The sequence below is a fragment of the Hordeum vulgare genome, chromosome 6H, assembly GCF_904849725.1.
Source record: "Hordeum vulgare subsp. vulgare chromosome 6H, MorexV3_pseudomolecules_assembly, whole genome shotgun sequence".
Taxonomy (NCBI): Eukaryota; Viridiplantae; Streptophyta; class Magnoliopsida; order Poales; family Poaceae; genus Hordeum; species Hordeum vulgare.
In genome coordinates this window covers 6806661-6823747 of record NC_058523.1, presented here as the reverse complement: position 1 = coordinate 6823747, position 17087 = coordinate 6806661, and the positions used below count along the sequence as shown (strand labels likewise).

The following is a 17087-nucleotide window of genomic DNA, read 5'->3' as shown; positions in this document are numbered from 1 at the left end:
GTGTCATCTGCGCGCCTGCCGGGTGCGCGTACCAGGTTCCTCCCACCGCGTGCGTGCGTTCCTCGTCGGGTGCACGTGCCACCGCTCCCCGCTAACGCATCGCTAGGCGGCTAGGAGGGGAGGGGAAAGGAGGAGAAATTCCTAGACCTCTCTCTGTTTCTGTCTCTGTCTTTGTGTGTTGCTTCCATTCCACTTGACTCGCTCTCCGCACATCAAATCCACCTCCAATTCCCCGATCCACCAGCGCAGCCATCCACCCCACCCCCACCCGCGACGACTCCGCCAGAGCGAGAGAAAGAGAGGGGACCCTCCTTCCTTCCTCCTCCTCCTCCCCGCCCAGCGGCCAGATCGATCCCCCGTTCCCACACCCACCGGCGCCCCCCGCCTTCCCGCCAGGTAACCAACCGCTCTCCCCTGGTCAACCCGGATCTCGACGTTCCTCCGCGTTCGATTAGGCGGGGGAACCGATCGGCGCATCCGTTGCTCATACCTTGCGCCAATTCCCCGATTCGCTCCAACTACCGTGTGTGTGCGCCAACGCTCCTCGCAACCCCAGCCGAATCGGGGAATCGCGCTTCTAGGGCCACCAGGGAGCCCAGCGGACCTGCCTCCTCCTCCCTCAACCGCGACCACCGCTTGTTACCAAGGAATTCGGCTAGGTTTTTCTTCTCGGCGGAGATCCCGTCTCCTCGGCAGCACCACCCGCGCTCCCGCTCCCGCTCCGGCTCTCTTTATTCTAGCAAGCTTATTGTTTCGCAAACTTTTACTGGGCACATACTGTGTTAGATCCCGGGTCAATGATGTGGAGCGCTAGTACATCCTTGCCTACCCTTTTCTCTAGGGAAATTTACTTCTGCCGTTCGTTAGATACGCCCGCCCAAATTGACGGCAATTTTAACTCCCAAGCCTCTGTATCTGTATTTATCTCTCATCTGCTCCTGCCAGCCTCCACCTGGAAGAAAAAAAATGAGGTCTTTTCTGTTGTCCTTTTTATGATGTAGAGCACCTCAAACCTGAGACGATCCAAATCCTTACAATTATTTATGTGCCAGTAATTCGGGTCTTGTATAGTACTGTATATCGTCCATTAATCGGGCTTGCTCATCGGCTGCCATTAATCTCTCGTTAGATCATTTTTCGTACACGATGTGTTTCTTTGCAAATTCTGTCTTGCAACGTTACTGCTGGATCGCTAAAGGGTAGTACATTTCTGCGCAATCTATGTACGTTCATGTTTCGCAAAAGTTTGCTGCAGTCTATTTCTAGATAAAATTCATCACAGTTTATGACCTGACCTGACGAAGCTTCTTCCTCTTCTATTGTTATTGTTGCAGTATTCGGTCCCTTATGAGCTGGCTGGCTGCGGTTTCACTTCAGTTTTGGGGCTACTAAGATGGGTCAGCAGCTGGGCAGAGACAAGATTGGATCAGACTTAACAGCTGATGACATAGCCAGCGCCTTCTACTTCTCCCTCCTGCTCTCCCCCGTCGTCTCCTTCTGGGATTGCATCTTCCGCAAGATAAGATACTCCTTCAGACCCGAGTGGGTGTAGCATTCCGCAGCAACCGCCTCAGCACTAGCCGGTCAGGGAGTAAATCGGCGGGCCCTTAGGAAGAAAGCATCTAGACAGGAGTCCAATAACTATGAACTTTGCAGATTTTGGTTTTCCGTAATTATCATAACTGGTAGAGGAGTCTAGCTGAGATAGTACTAGTCAGTAGCAAGCAGTCACAGTTGTTTGTCATGGAGAAGCCTGCGGGTAATCAGGCAGCCAAGGTCTTGAAGAAGGGAAAGAAGAAACAGGCGAAAGATGAGCTGGACCGCCAGAAGCAGGCTGAGAAGAAGCGGCGACGGCTCGAGAAAGCGCTCGCAAACTCTGCTGCCATCATCTCAGAGCTGGAGAAGAAGAAGCAGAAGAAGAAAGAGGAGCAGGAAAGGCTGGACGAGGAAGGCGCTTCGATAGCCGAAGCAGTCGCTCTTCATGTTCTCATAGGTGAGGACTCCGATGAATCCCGCCATCTGGTGCTGAACAAGCACAGAAGATGCAACGACTGGGACCCCTCGGCTGGTCTGGATTTCACGCTGGACATGCAAGGCGCGGGTGATATCTACTCCCCCGGCGGACTTATGTGCGCCAATCAAGCTTATGCTTCCAGGGGGAGGTGGATCGACTGGGGCAACGCGCATCCGCTGCCAACCTGGGGAGAAGTGAGGGACCTCAAAGCGTCCTACTACCAAGGAACGTTCCACCAGTCAACGGTCGCCTGCCCGGGCTTCATGGCTGCCCAGGCCGTCTCATCTCTGCAGATCCGAGAAGACTCATCCTCTCCAGGCCAAGGAGTTGCCGCCGCTACCGTCGTTAATAGGATGCTCGGCGGCACCAACAGGCTCAACCTTTACAGGGAGATATGATATGAAAAAAAAGGAAGATATATACAACCTCGTCGTCGTCATAGTGTTTCTTGTACATAATAGTCACCGAAGGTGTGCTGACTATTTTGCCTGCGTGCCGCTGTTCCAGCTATCAGAAGAATCTGATGGCGCAACTTGTTTCGCCCTTTTGTTGTTTCTGTCGGTCGGTGTAATAGGATGTTTTGCGTCTGTTGTTATCGTCGTCGGTATTGTAATGAATCAAATATGATTTCGATTCCCTTGCTGCTAGCTGGGATTTCTCTCGAAAGTCTATATATATATATAGTTCTTATTTGCTTTTCCTCCCATAAGGTAAAATCCTAGAAGGTAACATGCATGTGCTGATCATTGTACTGGATGGAGCTGTGTATTATAAAGTGCAGAGTTATGTACAGGTGAGAACTAGAACCAGAACAGATTCCGCCGTACTGAAGACTTGTTTACCAATCGCTGCACAGTACTGTGCATTATAGATCGATCTATGGTGACCCGATTGATCAGCACATTTTTTTCGATAAAAAGGAGTGACCTTTTTCCCCTTAAAATGGAGCATCAAGAAGATATAAACACTATGAACCTGTTAGGATGCGCACAACCAACACCCACATAAAACACATGCCGACACCTAGCAAAGAGTCATATAAGACGACGCTATGCGTACATAAGAACAGAAAATGGAAATAAAATCCAAAGTGATTGGCTTCACGATCGGTCGATTGATACGTACATGGACAAAGGTTAGGCCTTATTTGATTCACATGATTCTCAAAATGCAGAAAAATAGTGTCATGCAGTGACGGAACTAGGAAATATGGATTAGAGGGGCCGAGTGCAGTTTAATTTTACATCTTCGAAAAAGGCTCAACTCCAACAGATTATTCAAAATGGAGATGTAAAAGAAAGCAACTCCAACAGATGGTCCAAAACAAAGATGTAAAATCGGCCGGCGGTCGCGCGGCTGCTGTTCAGTCACTGTACAACCGTAATCTTGCATTCAAATATCACTTAAAATTTGAAATAAAATGCATCATCATCATCGTTCAAACCCCCAACAAAAGTGCATCAGCATCATCATAGTTTAAAATCCATCTATCCAGATTATTTGAATATAAGCCGTGTACACAAGCAAAAACACCCGGTAAAAACAATGCACTCGGCTTATGCTATCATATAAGCCGAGTGTCCAGAAAAAGCTCTCGGCTTATAGTTTTCACACGGTATATATGAAGAAAGCACTCGGTTTATAGCCTGTCACCCGGTAAAGGTACCTGCCACGTGTCTACAACAGCGGTGTTTGACGGCGCCGTCACGGCTTGAGCTATAAGCCGTGTGCTTGACAAGTACACACGGCTTAGACACACTATAAGCCGTGTGCTTGACAAGAACACACGGCTTACACATAGTATACGCCATGTGCTTGGTAAGTAGACACGGCTTACACACTGTATGCCGTGTGTTCTGCAAAAGCACTCGGTTTATATTTTATAGATTTTCAAATTCAAAAAAGTTCTAAAGTGATTTCTCTTTCATTTATCTTTAATCCCTGAATGTTATTTATTTATTCATTTTACCACAGGAATGTCTCTCATGTCGGCTATAAACCGTGTGAGGGGGGTAGAAAGATCACCAAAACCCTAGAAATGCAATAAATGTCTCAAATAGTTGTGGGCCCACCCGGAACGTGCCCAAACTTTTACGACACCCTACAAGGGGCATATGATGACGTCGTGCCTGATCCTGAGGATTTCTGGCATCGTATCATTTTCCGAGGCTTCAAACGGTTTGATGAGGCATGTCACCCAAGTGATTTCGTACCCCCGATGGCTGGGACTGCCCCTCCCACGCCTGCATAAGGCATACCCATGTCACAAATACATCACATAGGATTTTCCATGCTTCTTCTGGGCATGATTTCATGTGTCGCTGCTGTTCAGTCACTGTACAACCGTAATCTTGCATTCAAATATCACTTAAAATTTGAAATAAAATGCATCATCATCATCGTTCAAACCCCCAACAAAAGTGCATCAGCATCATCATAGTTTCAAATCCATCTATCAAAAGTGCAACGTCCCAAGCAAAGTTTTTTGGCCTACAAATTGAAATGCACATGAATATCATTCATGCGGATCATCAACAACACCGGCATTGTGAACCGTGGTACGATCATCATCATCACCGACTTCTTTGTCGATGTTGTCAAGTGGTGAAGTATCGTTGCTGAGAGCACGACGACCGAAAGCACCTTCATTGCCTCCCATGCCGGCCATGTTGCCGCCATAGCTACCTCCATAGCCACCCATCGTGTTGCCACCAAAGCCACCTCCCATGTTGCCACCGAAGCCACCTCCCATGCAACGGAAGCCGCCTTCCATGTTGCCACGGAAGCCACCCCTCATGTTTCCGCCAAATGCACCATTCATGGCACCTCCCATCATGTTCATGTAGCCACCCATGGCACCTCCCATGCCTCCTCCCATCATCATTTGCCTCATGAGCATTTGTTTCTTTATGAGCATTTCATCGCGACAAAAAGTCCTGTTGTGATATGACTAATTAAAACTCAGCACGGATTTAATGCCAATAATAATTGGGTAGGACAATGATTTTCTTATAGGATCTCCTTTCCCGACTGGGCAGTCGATCTCCAGCACCAGGGAGCCTGAAATACGTTAAACAATTCCTTCACTCCAACCAGATTATCGCTAGCTTTGGCCTCCTTGACAGTTCTGCATGCTCACGGCAGCCTATCAGCAAGCAATTTTTGCATCTCTGGTACTCCATGCACATAGTTAGCGTAATCATAGCATTGTAGGCCAAAAATACGAATCCATATGTAATCTGAATCTTCACTGAACTTTTCAGGTTTGATCGTCCAGGAGCTCGTTCACACAAAATTTGACAGCTCAAACTTTTACCCTTAACGATCTACCATCATCCATGTAAAATCCATCACATACTTGGCTTCACATTGAAATGGTTCATTAGCTTCATCTCACACGACTTGTCACAATGCATATCCACGAACCAATTCAGTTAATGTTTGACGATTAGTAAAATTTCAGAGTAAATCGACGGATGCATGAATAAATTGACTGGTGCATTGCAATGGGAGAAAACAACACCATACACACACACCACCAAGCTCTAGAACCTTTCCCTTCAGCATGTCAATCAGGCATACTCAGCCCCCATGCACTCGGTCGCACGATGATCTTGTACCCCTGCAGCCCAACCAACGACGTCGGCGGCGAGTTAAGGCAATATCGATTGACAAGCGTTGGCGACCTACATAGGATGGAGAAAAAAGGGCAGAACAGGGAGGCTTGTATCTATCAAGCATAAATATTTGCTGAACCTAATCGATTTGATCAGTACCAATTTGAGCAAGATTGTCAAATACCTTCTTGATATGGCATCTACATCAGAAAATCCAGCACACCAAATATATACATATGTTTAGTAATGACACGGAGATCAGATTGTTTCAAAGATAGTGAGGATTGACAGAGGGTCTTGAAGAATTTTGACAATGTAACATAATAGGTCATAACCTCCATCACAATGTAAACCGTACCAATATGAACATGATTGTTTCAAGGTTATAGTAATTGTAACCTCAAAAATATTCCATCTAAATCCTGGTATATGTTCCTTTTTTAGATCGTTTATAGAATCAATAATATATAACGACATCAGGATCAATGATCAAAGATCGACTAAGAAACTCAGGGATTAGGGAATCATACTTACCTTGTTAAGAATGGTATCGATGGAATTAGTGAAGGGATGTGTGGCACACAGACCAATAGATCTGTGCGTCCTTGATACACGCATGTACGTACACGAAGGTTGCTGGGTTGAAACTTGAAAGGAGATTGATTCATCTCTCGACCAGACAATACAAGAACATGATTTCGTTCTGTATCTTTAGCCCAAGCACCCCTATCTCTGTGTTCTCTTATTTCTTCGCACTGTCCTCATCACCTCGGCATCCCGATCTAGTGCCTCTGGCCATGCCACCCCGGCGACGTCGCCCCAGCCTGCCCACCTGTGTTGCACGGCTTCTCCACAAGCTTTTGCTTCTGTGTTTGCTGCGTCAGCCCCACCATGCCATGGCCACTATCTCGCGATATGGGAAAATCTGGAGGGGAGAGGCAATTAAAAAAAATTGGTTCTTGCTTTCCAATTAAGATCTGAATGAAGACGTTGTGGCGTCACGAGACGGCCATCTGAATTTCCACGACGACACAAAACTGAATGCAAGTAATATTGCTCTATGAAAATCTACACAGGAGTACACCAAGAGCTGCAGCGACATTTTCTGCATGTAGTATGGTTAAAACTACCGTGTTCCACTGTTTCTCGTTTCCAAATCTGCAATTCATAAGCACAGAAAGGTAAATCCTTAGGTTCAGTATTTTGTTCAGAACAAAAAAACAAATCTTCTTAGTTGGGATGCACCTTATGCAGATGTATAAAAGTCTAGTACTCTGTTCCTCCTTTCCAAATCTGCAATTCCTTGCTTTTCCAAATCAGACTGCTTAATTTACAAACAAAGAAACTTGTGTTGCTTGCCATGAAAGAGATGGAGGCAGGGAAATAAAACCGTAGAAAACATGATTCTTATGCTGCTTGTTGTGGAAGAGATGGAGGCTCAAGATGTGGTCTGTGTCGCTGCCGTGGAAGAGATAGGGGCTGACGGGCTCGGGAGCGGAGCACCTTGAGAGGACGCCCGAGCAGATCGGCGCCCGCACCTCCTGCCTCGCTTCAGTTGCCTGATGCGCACCCCCTCCCCGAGCGTAGCACCGCCTCCCCGCCATTGCCGCCGCCCTTGCCTCTCCATTTTCTCCTCCTTCGTTCCCGTGCGGCCTCCCGCCTCGCTGCCGCCGCTTGATGCGGCGCCCGAGCACAGTGCTGCATCCCTGCCATGGCCTCCGCCCCCAGCAAGCCTGAGCCTTTATCTCTGTGCTCCCCTCCCACCTCGCTGCCTTTGTCTGATGCGAATCTGGGCTCGAGACTACCATGGGCGCTGGCCCTCGACCAAGATGAACGCAGGGCAGTGCGGATCCCGCGTCAGGAGGGTTGCGGTGGTAGCCTTTGGGGTGAGGAAGGGCGGTGGTGCAGGGGCGGGGCCGGCCGACCGGAAGGGAGTGGAGGCACGGCGGTCGGCAGGGAGGAAGAGGATGAATGGCTGAGGGGAGGTGTTTTTAAAAAAAATCAAAACGTTTTTTCAGATCCACTTAATAAGGGACCGCGGGTGGAATACCAAACAAACATAAGGACTTTTTTATAAAAACGCCGACGACGGACGACCAGAAACTCTATTTGCTTTATTAATAGGTAAAGATATAAGATATATGATATATATATACACACACACATATGGAGCATCTGGAGCAACGTTTTTTACACGCGAAAAGATTCAAAAGTTAAAATATTTTTATATATGAACCTTTTATTGAAGATGCTCTAACCACGTGTAAAGTGGGGTAAATGATCCAAATCACCGTTAGTCCGTTAGTGAGGAGGAGATGGGCTGAAGCTGGATAGGCCGAAAAGAGCGAACCGGCATCAGCCCATTATACCAAGACCTAAGTCGAGCCGCACGCCCCCCTTGGCCCGAACCCTCTAGGTTTCCACCCCCGCCGCCTCCAGTCCTCGCTATCCGCCCCCTTCCTCTGCCCTGACGCAACTCCGCCGTCCTCCGCGCCGCCTCGCCGGACCTCCTCCTCCTCCTCCTCCGTAAGTTCCTTCCCTGCGTCTTCTTCTTTTTCTTGTTCCCGTTGCTCGCTAAGCATTGCTCACGTTTCTATTGATTGATCATGCACACACGGCGTTGCTTTCGATTCTACGCGCTACTTAGATACTCCACTGATGATATGGCTGTAAAATTGTCTGGTTGGTGCGTACGTGCCATGCTTGTCTCCTCCGACTTGAAAACCGGATTTAATGGTTGCTCGCTCTTGATTAAACACCCAGCTATATGAATGAATGGGCTGACAACAACGACTGACTTGTATGTTTTCCAGATTCATCATCGTTTACTTGTATACCGGTGATACTCTTGTAAGTTAGTCCGGTACACGCCATACTTTTTCCTCCGGTGTTTTTTTGTTGTTGTCAGGATAATAGTGTAGCTAACTAGCTAAGCGAACGCCACGGTCAGTGTTCGTCCAGGTTGAACACGCTGCTGTAGGGATGTCATCTTGTAGTAGTTCATGCCCACCTGCAGCTGTGCTGTTGTATTGTGCGTTTGACGATAACCTGACTTCTTCTTCACTTACAGGGAGCTACGCAGAGGTTTGATTGAGCGTGCGAGATGGGGCTGAGGGACAAGAAGAGGAACCAGAGGCGCGTGCTCTCGCGCCGCTCGGCCGGCCCCAAAACCGGCGACGGCAAGGATTTCCTGGTGCGCGCCCGCTTTCCTTTTTAGTTTGAACCAAACCGAACCCAACAGAAAGGAAAAACGCCCACACCTCCATTTTGTTCTTTCTTGTCCCTGATGTTGTGTTGCGATTGGTGGTGCAGCCGCTGGAGGGGAAAGAGCAGAGGATCCGGGAGAAGAAGCAAGCCGAGGAGCCGGAGAACACGGCCACCGTCCTCTACATCGGCCACGTCCCCCATGGTTTCTATGAGGACCAGATGCAAGGTCTGTCTCCCTCAGTAGAGCTTAGAGAAGCGGGGTCTGGTCTTAATATTCCGTCTTTGTTGGTTTGGTTGTTTCCTGCAGGTTTCTTTCAGCAGTTTGGGGCTGTTAAAAGAGTCAGGGTTGCACGGAACCGCAAGGTATGATATACTACATCACAAGGCATTTCATATCTGTGTGTGTTTTCTGCAAGCATCTGACTTGCTGTTTGGTGATGTGTTTAGACAGGAAAGTCCAAGCATTATGGGTTCATCGAGTTTGAGAACCCTGAGGTAAGCACTTGCATTTTTTGGATATATCACGGCACACTGTATGCTTGTTGTCTGCTTACAAATTCCTGGCGTGTTCTTGGTATATCAGGTCGCGAAGATTGTCGCTGATGAGATGAATAACTACCTGTTGTTTGAGCACACTCTGCAAATTGCGCTTGTCCCACCGGAGAAAGTTCATGCCAAATTGTAAGCACTGCAACTATGCTGGTCATTCTGTTTATTTTTGCTTTTTAATAACGGAAGCATAGCCTTTATCTTCTGTTTAGGACTACTCTCTTAGGACTACACATTAATTACCATTAAATAAGGTCAATATTGTATATTCTTAGGGGAAATGCTGTCTACTATGTGTTTCTGTCATGGAATACTGTTTACAGTGATATCTTTCCCTATAGGCTATAGACGCTCAGTAAATATTACCAGGCTATTTGTTAACACTGCATCGCACAGCTGGTTTTATGCCTGTTCATAGAAAGAAAATAATGATGGAAGCTATAACTAGTGATGTGTGCTGACTGCGTTACACAAACTGTAAGTCATGTTAGAAATACTCCCTCCGTTTCATTTTAGTCTGCATATATATTTTGTCTGAAGTCAAAGTATCTCTAGTTTGGGCAAACTTATACAAAAAAGTATCAACATTCACAACATCAAATCATTATCATTAGATTCTTTATGGAATGTAGTTTCACATTATATATATTTTCTATTGTAGATGTTGGTATTTTTAATACAAATTTGGTCAAACTTTGTAAAGTTTGACTGGACAGAAATCTTATACGCGGAGTAAAAAGAAACGGAACGAGTATATATGAAATAGTTATAATGAGTGATATGTGAATCCCAAAAATAAAATTGTACACCAAGAATTCACTATGATGATAAAAACATTCAATAATGGAGGACTATGAGTCAATGGTTTTTGAGAGTAATATGAATCGGTATATATGCCACTGCATTGATAAGTGCACCACCGAAGCTTGGTGGTAATCTCTTGTAAGAACTTGCAAGGTTCTTGTCTTAGATTTCATTTTTGTGCCTTTATATATTCTCGAATCCTTTTTCTTTTTGTGTACTTTATGAACACGGAGGTTGTAGTAATTCTTACATCACTACAGTTCTGTTTTCCTGTACTTTGTAACATATATCTGTACGTAGTCACTGTTCTTTTTCGTGTTTTGATTCCGCATCGTGTATCACTTTTAGATGGAAGGGTGTGCGGAAGGGATTTATACCAGTTGACCGGGTAGCAATTGAACGGAATCGGCTTAGTAAGGTAATCTGTTGCTAACTACAACCGGAAGACGAAATTTTACGCTGTAGATTAATAAGCTGTTATGTTACCAGGATAAAACAGTGGAAGAGCACAAGAAGATGGTCGAAGGAATTGTAAAGCGGGATGAGAAGCGTCGCAAAAGAATCAAGGCTGCTGGTATCGATTACGAGTGTCCGGCCCTTGTAAGTAACACTTGATGCTCTGCTCATTGAACTAATAAATTGGTCTTATTTAACCAGATATGAATTAGTTCAGCAATTTGCCTGCAAATTTCAACTTTTTTATTTACCTGGAGCAAAAGGCACACAATTGTAGTGTTCTAGAGCCTGTTTTGCCATGCGTTACTTTGTAGGTCGATGATAGTTATAGTAGTGCTTATTTATTCTTATTTGCATTCGCTTACTGGATTCAAATAATTTACGCAATAGCACCAATGTTCATCCCAGGCTTTGCTTAATCATATTTTGTGCTGTGCTTCAATTGTTTTTTTATTTGGTTTCATGCCATATGCGGCCGGTACACTGGAGATAGGTTGTAAAGGATAAACATTTCATGATTGATCAGTATATTAGCTTTTGCTTTCTGTCTGTCTCTTTTAGCTAAATGACGACGTTTTTTTCTGATAGTATGCTGTGTGAGGTGATGACAAGATATTTGGCTGGTTGCTAATGTTTTTCTTGGTTATACACAGATCGGAAGCGTTCAGCCTTCAGCTAAGAAGATCAAGTTTGATGAGGATTAGCTATACAGGAGGCAGATGGATCTTTATCCGGTGTGAGTGATGGGACTCTGCTGAGTTAACCTGGCTGGTCTGTTTTAGTAGGGATGAGATGGCGGTTTCATACTTTGGTTTTGTATCCGTCTTTGGTTGATGTTATGTAAGTTAAATGACTGGTTTATGCTGGTGAAGAAGCATCAAGCTCTGGTTGAAAATTAATGAACTTGCTTTATTTCCTGCAGCCAGATAGATATTTACATCTTTTCAGATATCAAAAATGCAGATCCGCCATAATACTATCTCAAGAAACATAGGAGACCTTTTAGATTCTACTCCCTCCGTTCCTAAATATAAGACCTTTTAGAGATTGCATTATGAATTACATACGGATGTACATAGACATATTTTAGAGTATAGATTCACTCATTTTGCTCCGTATGTAGTCTTCTAATGGAATCTTTAAAAGGTCTTATATTTTGGAACAGAGGGAGTAGTAGATTTCTTTCCATCTACTTAAACAATTCACTACTTCAGTGATCATTTCTTGGATTACTTTATGTTTCAACCTTCAGAACTTATAGATCTTTTTTGGGGAGTGCATGACACTGTTATGGATTGCTAGAAATACACATATAAGAAAAACTGCAAAAACAATTCATTATAGGTGTTACGCCTTAGGCCGTGCTTGGATTGGGTTTAAAATAGTTTTGTTTACAGGTGTAACTTATCGGCTGATGAGCAATTTTCACTCGGAAATGACCCGACCGAGGCATGTATAACTTTTACGGGGTTATTTGAAACGGAAACGTTGATCCAAACAGGGCCTTATGGGCAAGGTTGGTCGGGCATCAACGATTGCCCTGAAATTTTGGTACAACTTGCCCATAGCTATTTCTCCTCCTTTTTTAAAATCTATTATTATGCTCTAGGAAGGCCGAGTATGTATTATGCTACTCCCTGTCAATTAATTTGGATGAGAGGGAGTGGCATAATTTATCTGACTGACACACATACATCGTGTATCCAATAAGCTCAACCTTGGAAGACAATTTTGTGGGCTGTGGGAGAGCATTCCTGCGGTCCAGCTTTAGGACGATCTTTCCGATGATATCAAGTAGAATTTCACCAACAGCGGAATTAACTCCTCGGCTTCGCCTACAATGCTCAGTTTGAGGGAGCTCTATTATATATATACCATTCTCTCTCTCTCTCTCTCTCTCTCTCTATATATATATATATATATATATATATATATATATATATATATATATATATATATATATTATATTACCTATAATAAAGTGGCTATTGCTTTTGTCAGAAAACCCGCCGTGAAGTTTTTGCAAAAAAGTCCATGTGTTTTGTTGAAATCAACCCGCAGCCCTTACTTTAGTGGATTCAGAAAAAAACGTTTCGCTTTTATTAAAAAAAAACTTGTAACTCATCTCGGGCCGTACAAGACCGCACCGCCGCCCGCAGCTCATCCTGCCTCGAGCTCCCCTCGCGCCCGCAGGCCACCTCGCCGGTGACCCCACAACGCTGCCACGCCCTGTCGGACCTCCGAACGCTCTGCTGCCTCGCCCCTCTCCCTTCTCATCCTTCCTCTCCTCGCCCCTCCCCCTTCTCCCCCTTCCTCTCAATCTTCTCGCATCTCTCCCTCTTTCTCGCTGAACAGGGACCTCCAGGAGGGCCATGGCGCCGCCGGCCCTCAATCTCGCCCGTGGAGGCGTCATCGAAGTACACTACTACGACTTTCTTAACTATATACTCCATGGTCTGGACACCAACAATTATTTCTTTAATTACTGGCACCAAGCTCGTATTTTTTAAGATAATGAGCGTTTCTAATTGTTCTTGGTTTAAAAATAGATATTTTGTATATGTTCATACTTTTTAAATTCTCAAAAATGTTCTGATTATAAACATTTAAAATTGTTCACAAAATCACTTACAAAACATGTGTTCATTATATGTTCGTCTTAAGAACATGTTCCAACTCTAATAAAATATTACATACGCTCAGTTTCTTACAAAATAAAGAAATATTTGTGCCTTTTCAAAAAGAAAAACACAATAACAATAAACAAACTATTTCATGCACCACTACTATTCCAATAGACAAAGGAAGTTAGGCTAGCTTCTTCATGTCCACACTTCATGCTCCGAATAATAATGAAAATGTAAACTTATTACCAACGTTTACTATAACTTGCTATAAGAAATGGAACATGATGACACACGGAGCAGACTTTGCATTTTTTTTGCCCGTTACAACGCACGGGCATTTGTACTAGTTGTCTCCAACATGACCAAGGTGGCGTGCAAAAATTCTTTGCCTGGCTTATTATCAAGGATATAATTTGGACCGCTGATTGGTTGCAATTTGATAAAAAGGAACTCTAGGTCTTCCTTGAACAGTCCCGACGGCTTCCACGCCGACCCACAGAATATTCAATATTGTTTTATTTGCATATCTTTTCCTTTTTCCAAGTAAGGGATATGTGTCCATGTTCATTATGAAAAAAGCCGAGATCGTCAACAGAAAGTTAATTGTGTTCATCAACGGATGCAAGTTGCATGAGTTGACTAAACGTGGATGCAACTCTTTCCCTTCGTGTCGTGGGAGTGGAGCTCTGCGCGGCCGCACATAGTTTTATATTTTAGTTAAAAATATGTTCAAAACATAACCGTTTTCGCCTATGCGGCTATGGTTGGATGGCGGCCTTCCGCATCCGTATCCGCGGACTGGTTACCCCCTATCCACGGACGGATTCGGGAGAAAATTAACAGGCCGTCATTAAAGATGCCCTAAATGTGTATTCCCGACCAACAAATTGATCGATATTTCTTTTTGAATTGTTTGGATTCTTATATACTATCACACAATAAATAAAAAACTGATGGATGCTTCCCCAACCAACAATCAGTCAGTACAAGCTAGTTTTTTTCCAACACATACTGTTAGGGAAATCTCTGGTTCGTGGTATTACTAATTTTGATCTAAAAATCGTACTATAAACCAACGGATTTTTGGAAAACCAATGAGTGTTGCCTTCTACCGCAAGGCGCGGAGGCGGCTCCGGCGCAGCCAGCACCGCCGGCCGCCGGGCCTCTGCGTCGGCCTCCTCGACCCGGTCTCCAACATCGTGATCAACAGCCTCATCTCCTCCTGCAACCATGGTGGATCTAGTCGTTGCTGCAAGGGTGTGCAACAGGACCTGGAGCGCCGCTCGCTTGACGGCCTGGTGGCCTTCCTCACCCGCTTGTTCCCCAACCTCGCCGAGAGCCTGGCCGTGCACTACCTGCGTCTCGCCGACGCCCTCGTCGCCGCCCGCATCATCGTGTTCCACCATGGCATGAAGAGGTTTGATGACTCGGAGCCCGCCGTCCTGGACATGGCCCCTCTCAAGTGCGCCGCGCTGGCCGTCGGGCACCCCGACCCCGACCGCCTCGTCCATGCCTGGCGTACAATCTCGGTCCGCATGAACGACGCCCTGCGCCTCCTCGCCTTGCTGCGTGAACCGCCGTCCCGTCGCTACTACGGCACTGGCAAGCTCGACAGGATGCTTAACACACCACCTTCCCGGCGCTCACACATCATTAGCATGCTCGCCAAGATGGTTAACGACGGACCGTCGCCCGGCTGTGAAGAAGACGTACGTGTGGTGGGCGTGGCGGCTCGCCGCTTCTCGTCGCAGTCGTCCCTGCACCGTCTTGCTCAGCCGGACGCTCTAGGACGCCATCCACGGGTTCTACCTCCAGGCCCTCGCCCGGTTGCCAGCAGGCTCTCGCTTCCACCGCAGCCTGCTCAAGGCCGGCTACTGCTATGGGCCTCTTGATCCCGTCTCGAACATCATCGTCAACACCGTCTGGCATGACACCGCGTTCCCACCGACCATGAAACTCGAGCTGGACCTGGATGTGATCGGCACGCAGGGTCTCCACCGGGTGGAGAACCGCTCCTTGTATGGCCTGGCCTCCTTCCTCTGCACACGTTACCATCGCTTCGATTTCCATCAAGCAGTGAAATGCCTGCTCCAGGCAGATGCCAACCTCGTGCAAGCCGATCCCAACCTTGCTCCTTTCGCTCCCTCTACTCGGCCAACTGCTGCCCCCACTCGCAATGTTCTTGAACCTCAAGAACACCCGGACACCAGTATCGAGAAAGCCTTCTTGGCCGCTGCCACCGCAGCCTCTCACCCCAAACCCCGAAGCCCAAGTAAAGCTTCTCACTTCGCGTAACCTGAAGTCTGCCTTTCGTCTGCTGCGTCGTCTCTCTGACAGGCTCTCTTCTCAAGGTGTTAAGCGGCTTGCCATGTTGCGGTGTCCCGAATCTGCTCATGACTGCAAGAGGTCATTTCTCCCACTCCCCCTCACAGTTTACCCCCGTGCAAAGCTTCATACGATTAGAGGATCCCAAATTCGAGCTTCATACGATTTGTGGTGTGAATGATCGTGTCTGCGGCCCTACTTCCTTTCCTCCTAAGTATGGCCACTCTCACATCAATTTCGCGGCTACTCCCAAAAGCCCTGGTGGTGCTCCCATTTTGTTTTTTGCTGAAATTAGCAACAATGACCAAGATGACGAGTCCTTCTGCTGCCCTGTTGCTCTACCTCCGCCATGTGCTGGTATGCTAATATAACCAAACCACATGCCAATAATTGTTTTCCCATGTCCTATCTGGTATATCTTGTTGTAAATGTTATATGCATCTGTACGATAACTGACCATTTGACTGTTTTATTATACCACCATGCTAAGCCCTCTTATCCAGAGTAAAAAATAAAAGGGGGGGGGGGGGGGGGGGGGGCATTCAAGAAAAAGAAATGTCGAGGATAAACATAATTGAATGCCTTTACTTGAATATCTACATTTTTATAGGTTCGTTAAGTCAAAACATTTCGATCAAGCAGCCTGCCATAGTGATCAACATGTAGCTAAATGACCCCTTCATAACCGTGCTCATTTCCCCCATCCAAGAAAATAATAATAATGGTTTAAAAGCAGCTATGTCGGCCATCCACGCCCCCTTTCTGTAGGCATCACGCATGGTTTATGTCAACATTCTAAGAGCATCTCCAACAGCGGCGCAAAAAGGCGCGCGCGCTAAACCGGCATTTTACCGCGCGCGGGACAGATTGGCGCGCTCCAGCGACGGCGGGAAAACCGCGCGCGAAAAGGCGGCAGCCCGCGCGCCATTTTTGCGGCGCCGCGTCCCGCGCGCCCATAAAAGGCAGCGCGCTGCCGCTTCCTCGCCTCAACCTCTGCCTCTCGCGCCGCGTTCTCTCTCCCTCTGTCTCTCGCGCCGCCGCCCCATCGCGCTCTCTCTGCCTCTCGCGCCGCCGCCACGCCACCGTTCTGCGTCGGGCTACCGCGGCGTCCGCCTGCGCCCCAACGGCGGGTTCTACGCCGAGATACGCTCCGGCGATCTCCGGCTGAGCCTCGGAACCTACGACACGGCGCACGAGGCCGCCCGCGCGTTCGACGCGACGACGTGGCGCCTAGGCAGGCCGCGCCTCCAAACGAATTTCCCGGACGTCCACACGCTTCAGCAGGCGTTAGACCTGGCCCCGCCGCCTCGTCTAAACTCCGCACAAGACCGTGCGGAGCACACTGCGCTGCAGCGCCGCCTCCTCGTCGCCCAGGAGGACGAGCGGGTCATGGCGGAGTGGCGCCGACGCCACCCGGAGGACGTCGCCTACGAGCAGGAATATTGGGAACGGCGCCGCAAGGAGGATACGCGCCGGCGCCGCGAGGAG

At 47.0% G+C, this 17087-nt stretch overlaps 2 protein-coding genes across 3 annotated transcripts; both read left to right on the top strand.

Moving 5' to 3' along the window:
* The first annotated feature begins 129 nt into the window (after positions 1-129).
* On the top strand, positions 130-2680 carry LOC123402187. The gene is made up of 2 exons (XM_045096065.1): positions 130-396; positions 1335-2680. The coding sequence occupies exon 2, from the start codon at positions 1744-1746 to the stop codon at positions 2410-2412; it is 669 nt and encodes a 222-aa protein (XP_044952000.1). The 5' UTR covers positions 130-396; positions 1335-1743; the 3' UTR covers positions 2413-2680.
* A 5360-nt stretch (positions 2681-8040) lies between these two features.
* Positions 8041-11559, top strand: LOC123402757 (MKI67 FHA domain-interacting nucleolar phosphoprotein). Of its 2 annotated transcripts, none has more exons than XM_045096711.1 (9): positions 8041-8157; positions 8702-8824; positions 8944-9064; positions 9146-9201; positions 9286-9333; positions 9422-9519; positions 10540-10609; positions 10681-10791; positions 11301-11559. In XM_045096711.1, the coding sequence occupies exons 2-9, from the start codon at positions 8735-8737 to the stop codon at positions 11349-11351; spliced, it is 645 nt and encodes a 214-aa protein (XP_044952646.1). In that variant the 5' UTR covers positions 8041-8157; positions 8702-8734; the 3' UTR covers positions 11352-11559. The 2 variants fall into 2 exon arrangements, with proteins under 2 accessions (XP_044952646.1, XP_044952644.1); XM_045096709.1 differs by having other exon boundaries at positions 8054-8151.
* Positions 11560-17087: the final 5528 nt, after the last annotated feature.